General features: G+C 40.3%; 1 protein-coding gene across 1 annotated transcript in view; it reads right to left on the reverse strand.

The window, feature by feature from the left end:
• Mrps9 (mitochondrial ribosomal protein S9) overlaps positions 1–19,678 on the reverse strand; it is a 53,452-nt gene extending 33,774 nt beyond the window's left edge. The window contains exons 1-2 of the mRNA XM_076557336.1: positions 19,506–19,678; positions 6,891–7,070 (exon numbers count right to left, since the gene is read on the reverse strand). Coding sequence (XP_076413451.1) covers positions 6,891–7,070; positions 19,506–19,640 — 315 coding nt within the window. The 5' untranslated portion in view covers positions 19,641–19,678. The remainder of the gene's footprint in view (positions 1–6,890; positions 7,071–19,505) is intronic.
• Between the last annotated feature and the right edge of the window lie 1,471 nt (positions 19,679–21,149).

Genomic DNA, 21,149 nt, shown 5'->3' on the forward strand with positions numbered 1-21,149 from the left:
ATTAATAGATTAGAAATACACACATTAGAGAAAAACACTATAATGTCTAAATACATAACAGCAAATGCAATGGCTGCTTAAAATATTTTTTTTTTTTAATTTTGATAAACTGTTTTTGACTTTGGAAATACCTAAGCAGTTTCCATGTGGAATTTGCCAAATACAGCTCATCACCTATTCTGTCTCCCTTTCAGTATATATATATATATATATATATATATATATATATCTCCAAGCCTTTTTAAAAAAAGAAAAACAGAAACCATATTGAGTAGATAACTGTAATGCTTTGACAAGAAGAGTTGGTTGTCACTGTCTGCTTTTGCTTTTACATCTCGTTCTAAAACGCCAAAGGGAATCCACTAAAATTAATAAAAGGCCAAGAGTTAATTGTAATAAACTGTGAGAATCAGTGAAGCTGATCAATCACGTGCAGCACAGCCTAGCCCGGCAGAGTTATGTCACTGATATCAAGGAAACAGCAAACACTCACTTCCATGTGGGCTTTTGGATATGGAGCTAGGTAAGCCACATCATCCTACAGGACACCAGGCAATCTCCCCTTTCAATCAATCACGGTAAATCACTGTACTCAACGTATCTCAGGTGGTTCTGCCAAACACAAGCCTGGGGAAGGCATTTGGGGCATTAGGTAATGGTTCCAGCTGCAGTATACTGTATTCCTCACTACAGATAGTTATGAGAACAGTAACACGGTCTTATGCGCATGCTGCTTATTCTGTGATGAGGGAGTCAATGTGACTTGACCTGTTAAACATCACAGAGCAGGAGACGCTGCAAGGAAGTCCCTCAGCCCAGGTTCTACAGCTTCCTGTATTGCTTCAACTCTCACAGGTTTGTCACAAAGGTGAAACCAATATAACAACAAGATTCTACATGCTGTGCGTTCATATTCCTCCCAGAAATCCAACTCCATTTTAAAAGTCTATTAAAAACAAAAGGATGTTTCCACGGTAATTCATGATTTCACTGCTTACTTGACTAAAGCTAAAGGTTACTAAGACAACAGGCTAAATGATCTTCAAATGTGTATCTGTCATTGACACCTCAACAAAAACATTTTATGATACATTATTCCATACAAAGTTTTTTTTAAGTCTTAAATATATTTGCCTAAATATATAACATAATGTTTGGAGTTCTTGCCATTTTAGCATTGGCAAAGTAATATGGAAAAACAACTTCTAAGTAAATATATAAAATAACAGTCTCAATGTCACTTAATTTACCCATGTGAAAATTATAGTGAGCCTGAACTTTTAACTAGGTAACTAAATGAAGTTACAGGCCATGTCTACAGCATAACAATTTATCACTCACAAAACAGTTTTAATTTCTCAAACTAATATTCAAAGTAAACATTTAAGCAATGAATAAGCAACTCCAAAAAAGATAATTCACTTTTAATACAGTATGAAAATGTTTAACCCCCACCCACAGATAGACTCTCTGGTTGATTAAGTAAAACTAAAATAAGCTGAACAGAACAATTTTAAAGTCCAAAGAGACACTGGCTTAAAGGCCACAGGGGCTGGTACAGCATCTCTTTGCTATTTCTCTAGCCATCTCTGCAGACCACAGTGATATATTTAGATGCCTGTTAGCTCACACAGATTTGGATGCTTCTCTACTGGTTCCTCACTGTCATGCTTTTAGAAAACATTTATTCTTTAGATAGAACAATGAAACTGTAGAGTGATTTTCCTCCTTTCAAAAGGCTACTAAGTTCCATGAACATCAAAAGGTAATCAGTTAACATGGACATGTTGGTACTCACCTATAATCTACCACTGGGGAGGCTGACACACGTGGATCAGAAGTTCAAAGTCTCCTTGAGCTACACAGTGACACAGTCTCAAAAAACAGACCCAAAACCCAAAGAGCTATAAATTGGTATCAGACTTGAAAATCCTCAGCAAAATGCTCAAAAAACAAATCCATAAATACATAAAATTAAGCAAACTGATGGAGTGGAATTATCTCATGAATACAGAGGTTATTTAATATCTGAATATTAATTAGCATGATATACTAGGTGGATTAATAGAATAAAAGACAACATATGGTCACAGAAAAAGTGTTAAGCAATATTCATCGTGTTAACAACAAAAAGATTCAACAACTAGGTATGGGAAATAACTTGCCAAATGTGATAAAGTACCTACAAAATCCTTATGGCTAGCTTCCTACATAACCATAAAACAATGAACACTTTCTCCTAAGTTCCAGCACAAGATGGGAGTGTCTGCACTCACATCCCAAGTTCAACTAGAAAAAGTAGATAAGAAAAAGAAAGCAAAAGGATTCAGATAGAAAATAAATAAATAAAGCTTTATGTATTTCCTGAAGATGGTACAACAAAAATGCTAAGAAATCAACCTGAAGACTCAGTAAATCATCTCAGCAATACTGCAGATTTAAGATCAATTTACAAAATAGACACTTTGTAGAAAAAAAAATCAACTCACATACTTGAAGAATACAAAAAGAAAACAAAATAATTCTATTCATGGGATTTTTTAAAAAAGAAATTAAGGCAAAGAAATAAGCTTACCAAGCACCATGCAAAGACTGTGGAAACTACAAAACACTACTAAGAGATACTAAAAATGTAAGCAAGCCAAACATGTTTCTGTCATAGGTCAGAATTTAACCTTCAAGAAGCTACAGTCCCCTAACTGGTCTAGCAAGTTCCAAACCACAACCCTAGGTGGCTGTTATACAGAAAGCAATAAACTACTCCTAAAATTTCATACACAGATTCAAGATGTACACAATAACCCAAATTATCTTAGGGGGAGGGAGGAAAAGAATGTCTACATTTTCCAATTTAAAATGCACTACAAATCTACAACAATCAAAACAGACTTGCACTGGCAACAGAATAAAAATATAGACAATGGAACAGAACTGAGGGTTCAGATATAAAAACCTTCATATATATATATATATATATATATATATATATATATATATATATATATATATATATAGTGGATTTTTAGTAAAATGACGAAAGAATTCAATGGGTGAAACAATTCCTTACAACAAACGATGCTGGGTTAACTAAATATCCACATGTAAAAGCTGAACACCTTGTTTCACAACTTAAATGTAAGAGCTAAAACCATAAAACCCATAAATCAAAACAGGAGGGCAAATCTTCAGGACTTTGGTATAGTAATGATATAAGTAAATATCTAGAAGAAACAAAAAGAATGTTGATACAAAAATGTATCATACTGCTCACACCATACTGCTCACAGCAGCTGTATTCACAATGGACAAAAATGGTCCAAATGCCCATCAACTGATAAGTTAAAAAAAAAATGTCGTCCATCCCAACAGTAGAAAAGCAGTAACACAGAGGAATGAAGATACTGTTACAAAGTGAGCAAATCTTGAAACAATTATGCTAAGTGAAAGAAGGCAGTGACAAAAAGCTGAATGCTGTATGACTGTTTATACATGTCCCAAACAAGCAAATGACAGAAAATAGGAGCCTCGGGCTAGGAGAGACGGCTCAGTGGTTGTTAAAAGCACTTGTTGCTCTTGCAGAGGACCTGGGTTCAGTTCCCAGCACCCAGTACTTACAACCATCTTTAACTCCAGTTCTAAGGGATCTTATGCCCTCTTCTCTCCTCCACAGACACCAGGCATACAGCTGGTGCACATGTTTATGCAGGCATGCAGGCAAAACAGTCATACATAAAAATAAAAAAAATAGTTTTTAAAATCATATACTTAAAAAAGGAGATGCCTTGTAGTCGGAAGGTTTCTCCGGTCCTGTCCGGCCCTGAGGTTGGGAAGAATCTCTCCTACCTGCAGTCCTGGAGCTGCTTGCACCCAAGCAAACACAGAGGCTTGTATTACTTACAAACTGTATGGCCTATGGTAGGCTTCTTGCTTGCTAGCTCTTATAATTTAACCCATTCGTGGCTTATGGGTATTTTCACATCTTGCTTCCCCTGGTGGTGCTGGCGTCTCCCTAGACTCTACCTTTCTCCCTCTTTTCTCTCTCCTTGGATTTCCCATCTGCCTCTAAGCTGCCTTGCCATAGGCCAAAGCAGTTTATTTATTAACCAATGGTAACAACATATATTCACAGTGAACAAAAAGATATCCCTCAGTCCTGCCTAGAATTAGGGGTTTTGAAAAAGTACCTACAGCTGAGACAGGCCTACATAAGGAAAGAAAGACTATTAGTCTAAAGTTCAAGTGGGAACATCTTCCATTTTGCATGTGTGCATGATGCTTAATCTTCAGGAAAATGAAGAAATACCCACATTATCTGAAACAAGTGCCAACACTTCATTTCTCAGATGCTTCCTAGGTTATCGTAAGATAGAACCACAGAACAGCAGTCATAAGGTCCCTATACTGAATCTCCTTTCCCTACAAGGGCAATAACGTATCCTTCTGGGCTGGGATGTAGCTCTCTTGGTTAGAATGCTTGCCTCACACATGGTGTGTGCTTGTAATCCCAGGCTTGAAAGGAGAGGAAGGATGAGCACAAGTTTAATGTCATCCTTGGCTACAGGGTGAATGTGAGGCCAGCCTGAAATATGAGACCCGACCTCAAACAAAAGAAGACATTCTTTTAACTGAATCAAAAATGCAGGTCTGGGGCTTTATCAGGTACGTCTATATCATTTAAAAACATTAAAGATATTTTCAAAAAAGGAATTAAACTAAAATGTAAAATTCATAAAAACTAAAAATAGCAATCCAGCCAATTCTCTGCATTTTAGGGATTCAACTACCATTCTAAAGAAATCATGTCTATATTTAAATTGCATACTTTTTCCCCTTTCATTATTCTTTTAATGCATCATAATAAATATGTAAAGGACTTTTATGTTATATAAAGTTGGTAAGTGAACAGAGATTAATTTAAAGCATTTGGGAAAGATGTACAATCTATATAAAAATTACATAGCCATTTTACGTGAGATCTTGGTATCAGTCGTGATTTAGAACCCTCCCCCCCCATGGTAACTGTACTTAGTCATATGCTGAATAATGCTTCAGTCAACAGCAAAAACAATATATGAAGGTGGTCCAATAAATTACATTGGCTAATATCATAACCTTCTTAGTTTGTGTAAGGGTACTATGAAAATGACAAAATTACTTAATGATAAATTTCTCAGACGATATTCACATTGTTCAGAAAATTAAATTACAAAACACAAAAATAAGTAAAAATGTTACTTTTCAGTTAAAATATAACACAAAATTAGATTTTGCTTTTAAAAAATAAGATCCAGTTTTAGAGTTGTTGAATTGTCCTGCTACCCTCTTTGGGGTGTCTTGCAAAACTAAAAGTGTTCCCTACCCAGGCGTCCCCACTCTCCACGGCTGCCTGGGGTCTCCCAGTCTATGTACCAGCCCAGTCTGATGAGTGTACCTCTCACCTCTCCTCAAAAAAGCTTTTTTGCAGCAGATACAAGACCATTACAGAGATCCAGAACTGGTTAAAATGTAGAAAATAAGCCGCCCAGGGGTAAACAACCCCAACTGATACAATTATAATACAACCCCGGCACTTACCCCTCAGAGAAGAGTGAGAGAGTGGAAAGACCGTAAGCCAGAGAGGACCAGAACCCCTAAAGTAAGATAGCATCTTCTAGACAGGACAGGGAAACTGCACCCAGGAAATTTCAATATTATTGCTAAACAAGATTGCCTAACCATACTACCAGTCAATATGCCAATGTGGATGGGGCAAGGCCCCATCCCTATTAGCAATCAGTGGCTGCTAGGGATGGGGAGGGGAGAGCAGAGAGGGGAGATAGACAGGCAGACAGGTCAGTATTTTTCCAGGGACAAGCCCCTGATAGGTTATTCAATCCCAAATGGTCAGTCCTAAACACAAGTATACAAAAGCATCACTAAATGAACTCAGTAGGTAGAGTGTGTGTGTATATGTGCACGCACGCACATATATATGTGTAAAACATCCCCTGCCCCATGTGTGTAACAATAAAGAAGTAATGAATTTGAAAGGGAGTGGGGGACATCCAAGGACTTGGGAGGGGGAGTGGGAAGGGTAGAAATGATGTTAATAAAGTACTCATGTACAAAATTCTCAAAAAAAAAAAAAAAAATTCAGGGGCTAGAGAGACGCCTACACACTTAGAGTACCTGTTGCTCTTGCAGAGAGAGTATCCACGTTCAGTTCCCAGCACCCACATGGTGGCTCCCAACCGTCTGTAACTCCAGTTCTAGAGGACCTGATGCCTTTTTCCAAAGGCTGTGGGCACCCCTCGTGCACACGGGAAGCACATAAACATGCAGGCAGAACGTCAATACACAGAACATACCCTCACTTTGAAAACTGAAAAACCACATTGACCAAGACTTACTTAAGGGATTTTCCTTGACTCTACTTCTATTATCACACACGTAATCATCAAAACTACACAACAAAACATTCCCAAACTCTCAGTGGCTTCTATGTCCTTGAATCAAAATCAAGAAAAGCACTCACTTCTAGATAAGACCTTAAACTTACCATACTTTGTGAGGCTTCAAATAGAGTGGCATGTCTCTTTGAAATCATGGCTCCAAGTATTAAAAACAAAACAAAAAACTCTAGCCAAGGAGAAGGGCACAGGGAAGAGAGATAATGAAAACAAATAGGAAATAAGCCAAAGCTGAAGTCATTTTAAAAATTGCTCAAATAATGTGAAGTCTCAGAAAGGAAGACAAAGAAAAGGTATGTTCCACCTTACTACAGCAGAGGCCTCTTCCCTTGTTCCCCTGATGTAAACTTTACAGAGCCAAAGAGTTTATGCCAAGGACAGTGTCGCCCACAGCCACAGCTCTTGCAGAAACACTCTCCGATCAGAGTTAACTGTACTCACGTCAACATCCTCTTCGGTAAAAGTTTCTGGATCTTCTCCCATCATGTTGGCTAAGTGCCTCTTCCCTAGGTTGAAGTCTTCAATCTGCTTTTTAATAAAATCCTCTGTATACGATGCCTGTCTTGAGGCTTGGACATTTTTCTTTGTTGTTACAACTGTGGTATGTATTAGCTTTAATAGCTAAGGGTATGGAAAGAAAAGAAAGTTTTTTAAATTAAACAGTGATTTACTTGGCAGGTCACTGTCTCTAAATAAAACATCCTCAGTCAACAGGCATTCAGAAACAAAGAAAAAAGGTCTCCCAACCAAGGTGCTGGACCTAATCATCTCTGCGCAAAAGCTTACAAGTACATTGATTCAAGAGCATCTCAACTCGTTAGAGCCAAAATACCTGTGAGGAGCATCTGCACTTCTTGACTGTGACCACCACATTTGGTACTGTTTGGTCCATGACAGTGAGCTGTCATACTGGATGTATAAGAAATAAAGAGAAAAGCACCACTTCAAACAAAGAAACAAACATGCTGGCAGTGGTGGCACACACCTTTAATCCCAGCACTCAGAAGGCAGGGGCAAAAGAATCTCTGTGAGTTCGAGGTCAGCCTGGTCTATAGAGTGAGTTCCAGGATAGCCAGGGTGGTTGCACAGAGAAACCCTATTTTGAAAAACAAAACAAAACAACAACAACAAAAAAAAAAAAACATGCACAAACCAGGCAGCATGCCTTTAATTGGCACTCAGGAGGCAGAGGTGCTTGGGGGTTGTGGTGGTAATGATGGTAGTATCTGTGAGTGAGATCAGCCTGGTCTACATATCAAGTTTCCAAACAGCTAGGGATACATAAACAGACCTCTCAAACAAACAAACAGGCAAATACATGAATCAAGGAGACAAGAGGGTCGGGGGTGGTATCATGGTCTGTGGGCACTCCCCTTGTTTGAAGGAGAAACACAAAAGTGTAAGTTTGGCTTAGGACTTTATTCTCCCCCTCATATATATCTTATATGACATATATATTATCTTATCTATATTATACCAAACGGATATAATAAAGAAAATGACAGTATAAGGAAGTCATTTCACTCCAACTGAGATTTCTAGTCAACTTGGCTCAACATGCTAACTACAAGGAAGGCTTTCCCGTCTTTCTTGAGGCAATAGTCATCACACATGCTGTTGGTGGTGGTCCTTCTACACCACACCACGAGGAACTTCCTTCCAAGGTATCAACACCTCGCCTCCAATGAACAGTGTCAAAGGCAATATAAAAATAAGACAGACTGTTCTAAGTCTTCTCTTAAGACCTGAACTGAACCCTTTTACGGCTGCCCCAGCAAATTTAAAACACCGCTAATACTCAGACTTCAAAGTCAAAATCTTAGTAATACTTTCAGTTCTTGTCTCACACACATTAAAAATCTGCTTCACACACGAAAGACCATCCCTCCCACATTTTTCTCCTTCCCTTCTGAGACTCTTAAATTCAGAGCATTCTACAGCAATTTACCACTAAGGTTGCTTACAAAAAAATGAAAGAAAAAAAATAGACAAAACATTACAATACCCAATTAACAATAAAACTTACATTCTGAACCGCCTCTGAATTAACTGGGTGAAAATTATTGTAACCAACTCTTTAATGGGTAAGAAACAGCAATTTAAAGTTGCATAAAACCTTAGTTTATTTTTGCTAGGAAAGCAGAGCTCCATCTTTGAAAAATATAATTACTCAACAATTATATTCTCACAATACAATGCTTTACAAAGTGTTACTATCAATGAGTAAAAACAAGACCACCAGTGGCTTAGGTTCACAGAAGCTCCTCTTGTTTTGCTTTTCCTGGTTTCAGTTACTTGAGGATAAAGGATGAATGTGATACAATTATTCTGAGATGGAGATATATCCACCTAACTTATACCGCTATAACGGCTGCGTCTTATTATTAGTTACAGTTGTTTAAGCTCTCATTGTGCCTAATTCCTAGGGCAAATCTGACTGTGGATATGTAATGGGGAAAAAAAGCACACCATATACAGAGGGAGTACCGGCTGCAGTTTTGAGCATTCAGTAAACTCAAAGAGCATCCCCTGTGGGCTGGGAGGCCTACCAGAGTCAGCCTGTTTTAGAGAAAGAGTCTATTTTAATCCCCTTGCTCACAGTCTAGTGCAGCCATTTTTCCAATCTAGGAGTTTTATCATCTCATGTGTTTAATAGTCTACATATTCTTTTAGCTGGTTGTTTTTTATGATGCCAGCTCTAATTTCAGCAATGGAGAATCTTGCTACCTATGTAGGCAATTAAAATAAAACTGCTTTCTGCTTTAAAAATCCAGGCAAATGTATGACTTGGGTCCCAAAGTACAGTAATACAGTGGATTATTATTCAATGGTGTCAATGCCAAAAGGACCTGCACATAGTACAAGCAGATGTTTTGACCATGGTGAAGACAGTGCTCTCAAATGCAGTTGAACCCCTGATTCAAACCAGAAGACCCTCTCTCCGTTTACCCCCACTACACTTCCCAGCAGCCAGCATCATAGGCAGCAGATCTGAGCCTCAGGTCAACACGAGTCCATGCTCTGCAGTAAAGGAGTCTAGAGGAGGGCACAGTCAGGGAGGGAAGCCACAGTCCCACTGCAGGAAAGCTCAGAGTGAGATGTCTGATGAACATTCCAGGAAGCAGATGGCTCTGTGGATGTACACAGGAGAGATCTGAGATAGAGGTATATATCTGTTAAAATCTACTTGAAGTTGGGCGTGACAACACACACAGGAACCTTCAATTTCTATATGCAGGAGGATGCCAAATTTGAAGTTAGCCTGAGCTGTATAGTTAGAACCTGTCTCAAAACAAACAAACAACCACACAAAACCAAAACTGGGGTTGGAGAGATGGTTCAGAAGTTAAGAGCACTTGCTGCTTTTCCAGAGTGTTGAAGCCTAAGTTGATCCTAGGCTTTCCCTGAGACCCTGTTGTATAGAGAAGGAACCATAGCTCCTTTTCTAAACCAGGAATACACTTGGCTGAGCCAGTAATGGCCTGAGGCCAGGGCCTTGGGGAGCTATGACTTCAAATCCTGAGAACTCAACTCTTCCTACCAGAAGGGGCTTGGTTATGGTCCCAAGGCCCATGGGCTCCTCTCAGAAGTCCCTGCGATATCCTGTGTTCCCCTTGTGCAACATTGTTCAGTTAGCTTCCCAGTAACTTCTGTCCCATAGTATGCTGGCTTTTTGCTGACTCTGTCCCATTTTTCCATACAAAATAGTATGTAAGAAGCTGTTTTTAATAAGCTTACTTGGCATAAGACATAGCTTATTCAAGACCTCCTGATCCCAAACTTTCCTATCCCCTCACCTTTTGATTTCCTTGTCCTCTCTCAGGACCCTGTAACTGAAGAAAGACCTGCTGGTCCAGGTCACAGAGGACCAGAGCTTAGTTCCTAACACCCACACCAAGCAGCCCACATCGTCCTGTAACTCTGGCTCCAGTGGACCTGACACTCCCTCTGGCCACTTCAGGTACCCACATACATGGAATATACTCAAACAGGCACATAAATAAAAATAAATCTTTTTAACAAAGTCAAAGCTGCTTGCCCGATGATGCTCATACACCGGGGAGTATGGGAAATGACAGATATTAATGTTACATAAATATAACTCTATCATGTAAAGAAACAGCTTATAGCCAAGGGATCATAGGCAGAGAGGTAAAATCATGCCTTATGACTACTGTTTTCTTCGTGAAATAGATGAGATTTTCTGTGATGATTAAGAGGGGAGGTATGATGGACCAAATACTTCCCATTCAGAAGGCAGTGATACAGTATTTAACGTGTAGACAGAGAAACTACAAGCAATCATTCACACTGGTGTAAACCAGCGTTCCATCCATACTGTGACAATTTATTACTATAAATTGTCAATCATCTTTTCCCCCTCAGGCAAGTTTATTAGGGTACACAATGTATCAGCACACATCAACTTGTATGCTGAGGAGGTGAAGAGAGCTGCATGCTAAGGCACATGGTACCTTTCAGCACTAAAAAGTTTGCTACTCTTGTAAATCACTTTACCTTGAATTTAATTTGGTAGGATCATAATGTGACCTTGTCTACTTACACTGCCCTGGAATATCAATGACTGTACTTTTCACTTAAACTCTAGGCCACTAGAGAGTGTGTAAGAGTGTGTAAGAGTGTGTGTGTGTACATGTGTGTAATCTGAGTTTTTAGTAAATGAAAATATCCTGTTCACACTGGTCTCATCATTCATCTTGACATTTTTTGTTTTCTATCTATTTAGGAAATCAGATAATACCCACTCACTTTCCCCCAAATATTCTGCACTTCAGTCATGGCAACGATCCTTTCTCCAGACACAAATTCTCCTGGTCTGTTCGGGCCCCTGGTCTCTGCCTTCTGTGCAGTGCTTACATAACCCTTCATTTCCAAGTCCTTCCCACTTCCTGCAGTATCAGTCCTCCTCTTGCAGCCACTTTTGATCTTAGCTTTACTGCTGGTCTGTCTTCAAACTCCATGCCTCAATTGCCTCCCTCAAGCATAGCCTGACATGCCCCAACTCAGAGCCGTCCCTCACCCAAACTTTCTAAGAATGTCCTTGATGATGTGACATGGTTGTGGCCAAAATAATTTTTTTTTTTTTGATCACCTCTTATCTAGAGAGGAACATTCCAAGCCCCCAGGGGATAAGTGAAACCACAGATAGCTTAAAAATCTCATCTACTATTTCCATACATACTTAACTTCTAATAGTAGCACTGCAGATTAGCATCAGTAACTCATGATCATATGGACAAGTCTAACTATGTGCAGGGACAGAAAAAGTTCTACGAATGTGGTCTCACTATTGTGAGAGAGACAAGCACTCCGGGACTGAAGCTGACCACAAAGAGCTGAACCACGGAAGGCAAGGACTGCCGCTATGCTCCATGGTTGGACGAACAGCCATCATAGGCTCTCCATCTATCTGGGCCGCTCTCCCTGTGCTTCTTTGGTTCTTACATTTTAGCATCTTCTCAAGTGAAAGAGCTGATTACTGACTTGAAGGTTTGTTTCCTTACTTCATTTCTTTCTTCACTTGTCAATCATATTCTCTGGAGTTTGTGACATGAGATGACAGCTTTCCTAATTTTAACGTAAGCGGGGCCTAAATATATTTACAAAAGTTTTTCCTGTTCACTTAAAAGACTTTTAGAGATGTCCCTAATTTGGAACATTTTTTTCTCAAAGACATAAAAATACAACATCCACAAGAAACAGCCCAATGAATACATTTCTTCTTAAAGATTCTGAATTATTCCAGCCATGAGTTCACATAAAAGCATGTATACTGAATGGAGACTCATTGGTACAGTCCATTAAGGTGAGGCTGAATGAAAAACAGAACAAACAAACAGCTTTGTAGCCAAACACACAATTCTAGGAGAGAATTTCTTTGCACCATGAAACAATCCTGACAGAATCAGCTACAGGTGCCATGTTCAACTGCAGAACCATGATGCCAGAATTTTCATCAGATTTTTGTTCAAGAGTAGTATAGACACAATGTGACAAATTTGTTTCTTTTTAAAGATAATCAGTGGGTCAGACAACTATAATTTCAATCAAGCTGGCTGCCAAAGAGACAGACACATCCTGACAGCTATGATGTCCCAAATTTGGCCAAACGCCAGTGTCAACATTACTTTAATGGTATTATAGCAGTATTAGGTGGTTTCTTTTTAGTTTAATTGGATAAAAGGGGAACAAAGAAGACTGTGCTGCTACTTTGAATAGGAAAGGTGGAAAAATATAATGAGGAATTTTTAAAAAGGTAAATACTGAATTCATATTAGAAAGAAATGTGAATGGAAAGAAACTATATTAGGACTCCAATAGAGGAATTACAGTAACCTCTTTGAACAGATGTGTAGTTATATCAATTAGAAGCTTCTGGATATAAGCAAAAGAAAGCTCCCTGATTTAACTAAGTAAAAGGTGCCCGCGCTCCTGGAAACACCCTTTATGAAACTCCCTGGATCAAAAAACCAAAATAAACCAAGACAGCAGTGAAAGGATTGCTAGCTGAGAAGAGGAAGGATAAACAGAGGATGACAAGGGGGATAACAGTCAATAGTCAATATTACATGTATGAAAATGTGATACTGAAACCTATCATGCATGATTAATATATACTAATGAGCATTTTATTTTTGTAATTTTTGATAGCTCTTTCTAGGATTTTTTTCTAAAAATGTGTAAGGGTGTGCCTGCTTGTCTATATGTACACCACATGCATGCAGGTCCCCACAGCCAGAAGAGGGCATTGGATCTCCTGAAAATGGAGTTATGGGCAGCTGTGATCACTCAATGTGTGTGCTGAGAACTGAACCCAGGTCCTCTGCAAAAGCAGCAAGTGTTCTTAACCCCTGAACCAACTCTTCAGCCCCATTTAAAAAAAAATTAAAAAGAGACTACACAACTATATGTAAAATCAGGCAGGTCTGAGGAGTTCTCTGACAAGGAAAAACAAATTCCAATGATCCACAACAGGTTCAATATAATCAGAATGTGGTCATTAAGATTCACTGAGACACCACTATCTTGTCTCTTATGTTCAAGATGTCGAGAGAATTATTACCTAGGTGGGCTAAGCTAGGTCAGATGTCCCAGGTCACAGTTCTTCCGGAACATATTAAAAAACAAACAAACAAAAAACCCAAACACCAGATTCCTTGTGAAGTGTTGCCATGAAGGGAAATGGCTGCTGCTTGCATTTAGTAAGACATTTTGCTAGACTGTCAACAAAAATTCACCATTCATATTCATTCCACAATCACGTATATTAAGACACTCAGCATACTTACCAATCAAATAAAACATACAGACCATGTCTGAATAATGATTAAAACAACCCAATAACTATAAAAAGTTATGGGTGCAACCATCAGGGAAATATGACTATGGTGAGCATAAGTGATGCTATCACAAAACCATTACTCACTTGAGCTACAGTGGTGGTAGGGAAGCTATACTTAAAGCAGAGAAACAGCCTGATTCTGCTAGAGATGTACGACTATTCAAGTACAAGTAACACAACAGAATGTCTGCTTAACACTAGCCACCCCCGGGGCATAGAATGGGTAGAAGGGAAAGGGAAGAAGAGAAGGAGGGAACAAGATGGGGAGGTATGGATCTATGACCAAGCTTTCTTAAAATAAATTTATATATTGACGCATAAGGAAAACATCAAACATCAGTTTTAATGTAGAGGTACTTTAATAATTAGGGCAATGAGGGAATGCACTGAAGTTTATTCAGGACAGGACAATGTCTTAAAGGGAACAAACACCTCTCTAAGGAGGCTATCTTGCCCACTACTAATAAACTACATTTAAAAATATACACTCAAGGACTGGGCAGAATATCTAACTAGCATGCGTATGGCCCAAAGTTTGACCTTTAGCATACATACCACAACACAGATATACAACATATATGTATGTGTATGTATGTATATATATATGTGTGTGTGTGTGTTTGTGATGTATATATACTTGTGAATATATAGTATGAATAATACTGATATTCAAAAATAACCTAAGGAAGATAAATAATTTACAAAACTGAATAGAGCTTTCTGATAAAATGCAAGTCAATTTTAAAATGCATCTTCCAAGTACTTTTGGCCACTGATTAAAAAGTAATTTTTTTATAAAATCAGACCAACATAGTAATGTGTTAAAAACAGGATGTTACAATCCTTGGGAATTTATGAGAAATAAAACGAAGAGATACTGTACATAGAGACAGGAACAAATTTACTATGAAACCATAACATACAAGGATTAAGACATCAAATGTCAGTGATCATTCTCTGGCAGATCATCCAAATTAACAAGGACATCATGTTGGGCTTGGGGAACATTAAAGATTTAGGTGCTAATAAAATGCTTAGTAGAAAAGAAAAAGTAAAAAGGTATCTCACCAAAATTTTGCAGTAATATTTTTCAAAATAGCACTTTTATTTAAAAAGCTATAGAGTATAAAAAGCTAAAACAGCATGCTCACTCTATTAAACTATAATCATAGAGGGTTTTTAAATTCCTGGGTAATTTTTCCAGAGCACCATGAAAGGGAACTTACCAACTGTTCACAATAATGCCAACACTACTTACTTTGTTCACTTGTGACAAGTTCAAAACATAACAAAACAAAACCCTTCACTACCTAAAAGAGCAGAGCATACATGACACTTAACAAAACTTCCAATCCCTCTGACATGCTGAGACTGAGGGAAAATTAATTCTCACCCCATCTGATTTTAGTTCCTTGCTTTCACCACTAATCTGAGAGACTACTAGCTAAGCAGGCTACTTTTTCTAGTTGGTACATTACACCACTCAGGTCTCAAGATTAGTGATGCTGTTCAAGAATTAGGAAAGAACTCACATCTGCTGTAAGCAGCAACTCTGTCTGCTAACAGGTGACCTTTTGACTTCATGCTAATATGGCCAATGTGCTGGATAGTTTTTGTCAACTTGTCACAAACTACAGTCACCTGGAAAAAGGGACCCTCAAATGAGGACCAGCCTTCATTAGACTGGCTTGTGGGGCATTTCCTTGATTAATAATTGATGTAGCAAGGTCCAGTTATGGGTGGTGCTACTGCCACCCCCATGGGGCTGGGGGTGAGGGACAGGTGGATTCGAGTTGTGTAAGCAAAAGTGAGCAAGCAGTGTTCCTCTGGGGTCTTCAGTACCTGCATGAAGCTCCCTGCCTAACTCCCCTTAATGAGGGACTGTAACTTCTACCTTCAATCAAGCCCTTTCCTTGCCAGCTTGCTTTTGGTCACAGATTTTCTCACAACACAAAGAAAATATAGATACTTTCTATGAAGAGCCAGCAAGATAATTAGATATGACAGACCACCCATCACAGAGGCACTTTTGCCCACCTCCAATCACCTTTCCTACACTCTAGTCAACCATGTTTTTTATCTCCTAAATACTATACACTCTGACCTCAAGGAGGCAGAGTTGAAATTTGTTCTCCTGGGTCCAGTGGTCTGACAAGTGAACAAATCTTTCTCCCAAAACACACTGTTTCAGTGATCAGCATACTAAGTGTGGCCTTAATGTGCTTGGTTTGATGACTCCAATCTCAGACGCGGTCCCTAAGTGGCTAACCAATTATCTGTTGCTGCCAGAATCTACTACGGTTATTCTGTACCTTTCAATACCTTTGAGCAATTATACCCTTCTAGAGCATAATAACTACATAATATTTATAGGTAATGTATAAAGCACATTCATATACATGAAATTACTAATTGCGGCTAAGCTTCCACTTTACTATCACATCCCCAGGGAAGCTGCCCATAATCACCTCTGTAACCCTCCACTGACTCTACAATGAATTAGGTAAATACATTTCTGTGGCTCTTCTGTATTTCCTTCTGTAAATCTCACACAGCACATTACAGATTCCGAGCATGTGAGGGCATTCTTTATGAAAAGTTTGGTCACTCACATATACGACTGCTATCCTTAACCAAACTTGGGAAGCTCAGAAATGTGAGACTGTGTTGAGGCATACTATAAAACGGTACACCATAAGAATGGCAGAGGAGGAAGTCAGCTAGTAATGGACCCAACTGAGAACCAGGGGTCACCTATGTAAAGCTTGCTTCCTTTTCTTCAATGGATTAGTGTTTCTTAAAAAACCTTACTGCCACCCACAATTTCTGTTTATATCACTACTTAGTACACACTTACCAGTGTAAACAAAATGCAAAAACACTCTTTAGGAAATGCATTTTATTATTCTATTACCTCTACTCCTTTCAAGCTGTTTACGACCTCTGAAGAGATTCCATAATTAATGGAACATGACCCAAATATGAAATGAGGGGAGTTAGCTGCATAGTGTTTTATTTGCTCATAAAGTCATTACATTTTTTTGTTGTTGTTTTAGAAAACGTGGGCCCCAAGAGAAATACAGCTATTAATGCTGGATGCAGAAGTAGATAAGTGTTTTTTAATATGAACATTAAGGAACATTAACATTTCAGACAGGCACTGTACAAAAAAAGGTTTCTAAATATCTTTATGCGTATATGTATACATACGTACGTGCGTGCGTGCGTGCGTGCGTGCATGTGTGTGTGTGTAGGGGAGAGGGGAAGTCATTTGAAAGAGGATGGCCCCAATAGGCTAATATTTTGATGCTTGGTTCCTAGCTGGTAGAACTGTTTTGGGGAGGATTAGGAGATGTGGCCTTGTTGGAGGAGATGTGACATTGGAGGCTGGACTTTCAGGTTTCAAAAGCCCATACCAAACCCAGTCTCTCCCTCCCCCATCTCTTCTCCTCCCTCCTCCCCCACTCTGCTGCTGCTGCTGGTGGTGGATTAGGATGAAAGCTGAAAGCTCTAGCTTTAGCTACTACCCTGGTACATATTTGCCTGTCTCCATGCTCCCCATCATGATGATCATGACTAACCCTCCGAAACTGTAAGCAAGCCCTAATTAAATGTGTTCTTTCATAAGTTGCCTTGGTCATGTGTCTTTTCTCAGCAATAGAAAAGTGATTAAGAACAGTGAGTGTGTATATGGAATTATTAAGGACCTAAAGGAGTTAAGTTTTTCAGTTATTATTTAAAATGTATTTAATGTATCAAAATATATACTGTGGTGGTATTTAGGAATTTGGGGGTGGGGGTCAGCCTTAAGACAACAATTCCTTGAGAGTGCTAAGAATTAATTCTCATAGGTAGTGGTCAACATTTGAGTATCTGGTTCAAGAAATGTGCTCAGTAAACATTTGGCATACCGATGTGGATGGGTCATTTCATGAGTGGACAGGGAAATAAATATTAGCAAAGACCAATGCCATCCTACAACATTAACAAGCAAAGTTATTAAATTAAAAATCCGAATAACAGTAGAAAAAGGAACATTCTCATATCTCAATGATAAAAGGAGATTTGTACACAGCCTTTGGGAACAGTGATATGAAATACTGAAACTGAAGATGTACCAATCATTTGCAACAATAACCTCACATGTGAAAATCTCCCTACAGAAATGAAAGCACAGAACCAGAGCAAGATGTTTACTTTGACAGCATTAGCCAGAAAAAAGTAGTAAGCAAACAGAACTTGTTTTAGACATAATAAAAATCTTATGTGCATTTCCCCTATATAATTTAAAAAAGTACAAGGGATGTGACCCAACAGGGCCTATTTTTTAATTTGCATTTTTATACATAATTATAAGAATATGGAGAAAGACAGAAGGTTAGACACTAGGTTCAGAATGCAGGAGAGGAGAGAAAGCCACCTACCCCATACACACATTATCACAATAAAAATATTCTGTATGCTACAGTTCCTCTCATATGCAACTATGTGTATAAAGAAATATTCAACAGTTGGTCATGGTGGTGCACACCTTTATTCCCAGCACTCGGGAAGCAGAGGCAGGCGGATCTTTGTGAGTTTGAGGCCAGCCTGGTCCACAAAGGGAGTTCTAGGACAGCCAGGGCTACTCAGAAAAACCCTGTGTGTGGGGGGGATGTGTGTGTGTGTGTGTGTGTGTGTGTGTGTGTGTGTGTGTATCCAAAGAGATGTATAGAAGAAACAAAAATGTCCAGCACATTTTCCAATTTACAAAAACAACAAAAACCAATGTTTAATGGATCAATGGGCAGGTTGGTTGCCTTATGTTAAAACATCAAACAACACAGAAAAAGATGACCAGTCATTCTGCAAAATAGTTTTAAGTTCAATCCAGTATTGAACTTCTCTGCACTCTCTGGTGCTAGTATTTCTCTACCAATATTCGGTACTCTTTCTATTTACAACGTTCTGTTTCCACCCCCCACCCCCACTTCATTGGGAGCACATTCTCAGTCTCTGGAGGTCTCTTTTCTGGCCTGTTTGTACTTGAAGGCTCTGTCCCTCTGCCCACTCGGGTTCTATCCCCTCCCCGTGCGCTATTTCTTGGGCTTCAGTTAGTTCCTACAGGGTAACGGGACTTCACAGTTAGGTCTTCCCCTGTGTCACAAACACACCTACCGAAGGGTGTCCTGGAAACCTCCGGTGGAACACCCCACAGACACCTTAGATACAATCACAGCCCACACTACACTCTTCCCTCTTCCAGTGGGCGGGTCACAGAGCCGCGAGCTGGAAGTCACCGGCTTCACGCTGCCCTCAGGATCGAGCGAACCGGGCAAAACCCTGCCCTCCAAATGTCAGAAGGCAAAAGTGTCAGGGAAATTACGAAAGCTGAAATTCCACCCTGCGAGGCACTAGGGAAAAAAAAAGTCTCTGTCCCCCTCCACGGAGTGGTTTTCCCCCACGATGCCTTCCGGGTCGCAGCAGCAGGCAGGGTTCGGCTCCCCTTTCTCCCCCGGGACCGATCACCACACCTAGGCAGCCGCTAAGCTCCATCAGGACGCGGATCTGCCCGCAGCTGAACCGCCCACTCAGTGCCACGCGTGACCTCCGACCTCTCCCCAACACCGCAGGGCCGGGGGCCGCCACCCTGGGCAGCCGGCAGCCCCGGAGGGGAGCCCTCGGCTCACGTCCCCCAACCACACGGACCTTACCTGAGACCCGGGACCCGCCTGCCAGTCAACCGCCGAGCTCGTCCAGTACCCGGGTCTCTGGCAGAGGCGAACCCTAACCGCGTGGGAGAGCCGACGGGAAAGCGCCCGGCCGCAGGACACACAGGGAGCCGCCATGTTGGCTGGGAGAGAGAGACCCTGGCCGGAGGGGCAGGAGGCGGGGCCTAGAGACCGCGCAGGCGCAGACCGCCAGGCGGAAGCGCTTCCCTAGCAATGGGAGCTAGGGGGCGTGTCCTGCAGGCCGGCCCCTCGCCGCCGATTGGGTGCGCGGGGCTTTGGCTGCAGGTCGACTTGCACGTGGCTTCTCAGCCTGTCACTAGTTGTAGTAGGAAGCAGTACCCCCTCACCCCGCCTTTCAGTTCCAGCTTGGTGGCGGTACCCACACTCAGACAAGCCCTTCTGCAATCCTTGCTCCCATTGCATGAATTTCAAGCTTGCTTTCTTGTCCGCCTGCCTTCCCACAAAGGCCTTCTTCTCCTCTCGAACTTGCCAGCTTTCAGGAAGTATGTCAAGACCTCCCTCCAGCTGCTGACAAATCTTACTCTAGGTTCCCACTCACTCTTGTGTTAACTCTTAGCTGTGTGGCCTATAGACTGACCCACAAGCACTGCTCTGCTTAGCTTCAGGGCTCTCCCTATCGTATTGCCTCCGAGCCTTGAAACCAGTAAGAACAGAGTGGCTGCGTAGGCATAAATTGACCTTGCTTTCTGAAACTTGTAACGCCCAGGGTGATTTCTACCAGGTACAAGTTAAGTGATAGAATAAACCACTCTAAAAGGTTTTCCAAACATGTTGAAAGAATCAATAGAAGTTTAAAACAGAAAAATGAGATCAAAGTGACTAAGGAAGAGGCTGAGGAGATGGCTCAGCAGTTAAGAGCACTTGATGCTCTTGCAGAGGACCTGGGTTTGGTCCCTAGCACTCATGTGGCAGATCACATCTGTCTGTAATTCCAGCTCTGGGGCATCTGATGCTGTCTCCATATTTCGAAAGCATCATGTCTATGGTGTACAGACATAAATACATACATGCAAGCAAAACACTCACAAAACAGAGCTCTAGGGAAGTAGGAATGGTATAATTTCAGAAAACAAAAGAGAAAAACTCTGAATGGAATGTTTGTTGTTAAGGAGGAAAAATCACCATTTTCCCTTCTGTTTACTATTTTTTTACATTAATGAAAATCTCTTTAGTCTGTGGCAGAGGTTCAGGACTAATATTTGGAGAGTAAGACTTTAGAGCTCATTAAAATAGAGATGTTGGCTGGGGAAGCAGGCAGGCTAACTGCAGATTTTTAGTTCTCTCTCCTTTCCTTCAGTCCATCTCCAGAGTCTCATCTCCAGCTCTGTAGCAGATCTCCTGGAGCCTCTCCTCACTCTTGCCAATAGACAGGTCATCCAGACAAAAGCTAAACAGAAATGCTGGAGCTAACTGATGTTATAAACCAAATGGGCCTCACATATTTACAGAATATTTTACCAAAACACGGAAGAATATACTTTCTTCTTAGCACCTCATGGAACTTTCTTCAGAATTGACTGAGTACTCGTATGCAAAGAAAGTCTCTACAGATAGAAGTTGGAATAACACCTACCCTATCTAACCACCATGGATTAAAGTTGGATT

Source organism: Peromyscus maniculatus, chromosome 21, assembly GCF_049852395.1.
Source record: "Peromyscus maniculatus bairdii isolate BWxNUB_F1_BW_parent chromosome 21, HU_Pman_BW_mat_3.1, whole genome shotgun sequence".
In the NCBI taxonomy this organism is placed as follows: Eukaryota; Metazoa; Chordata; class Mammalia; order Rodentia; family Cricetidae; genus Peromyscus; species Peromyscus maniculatus.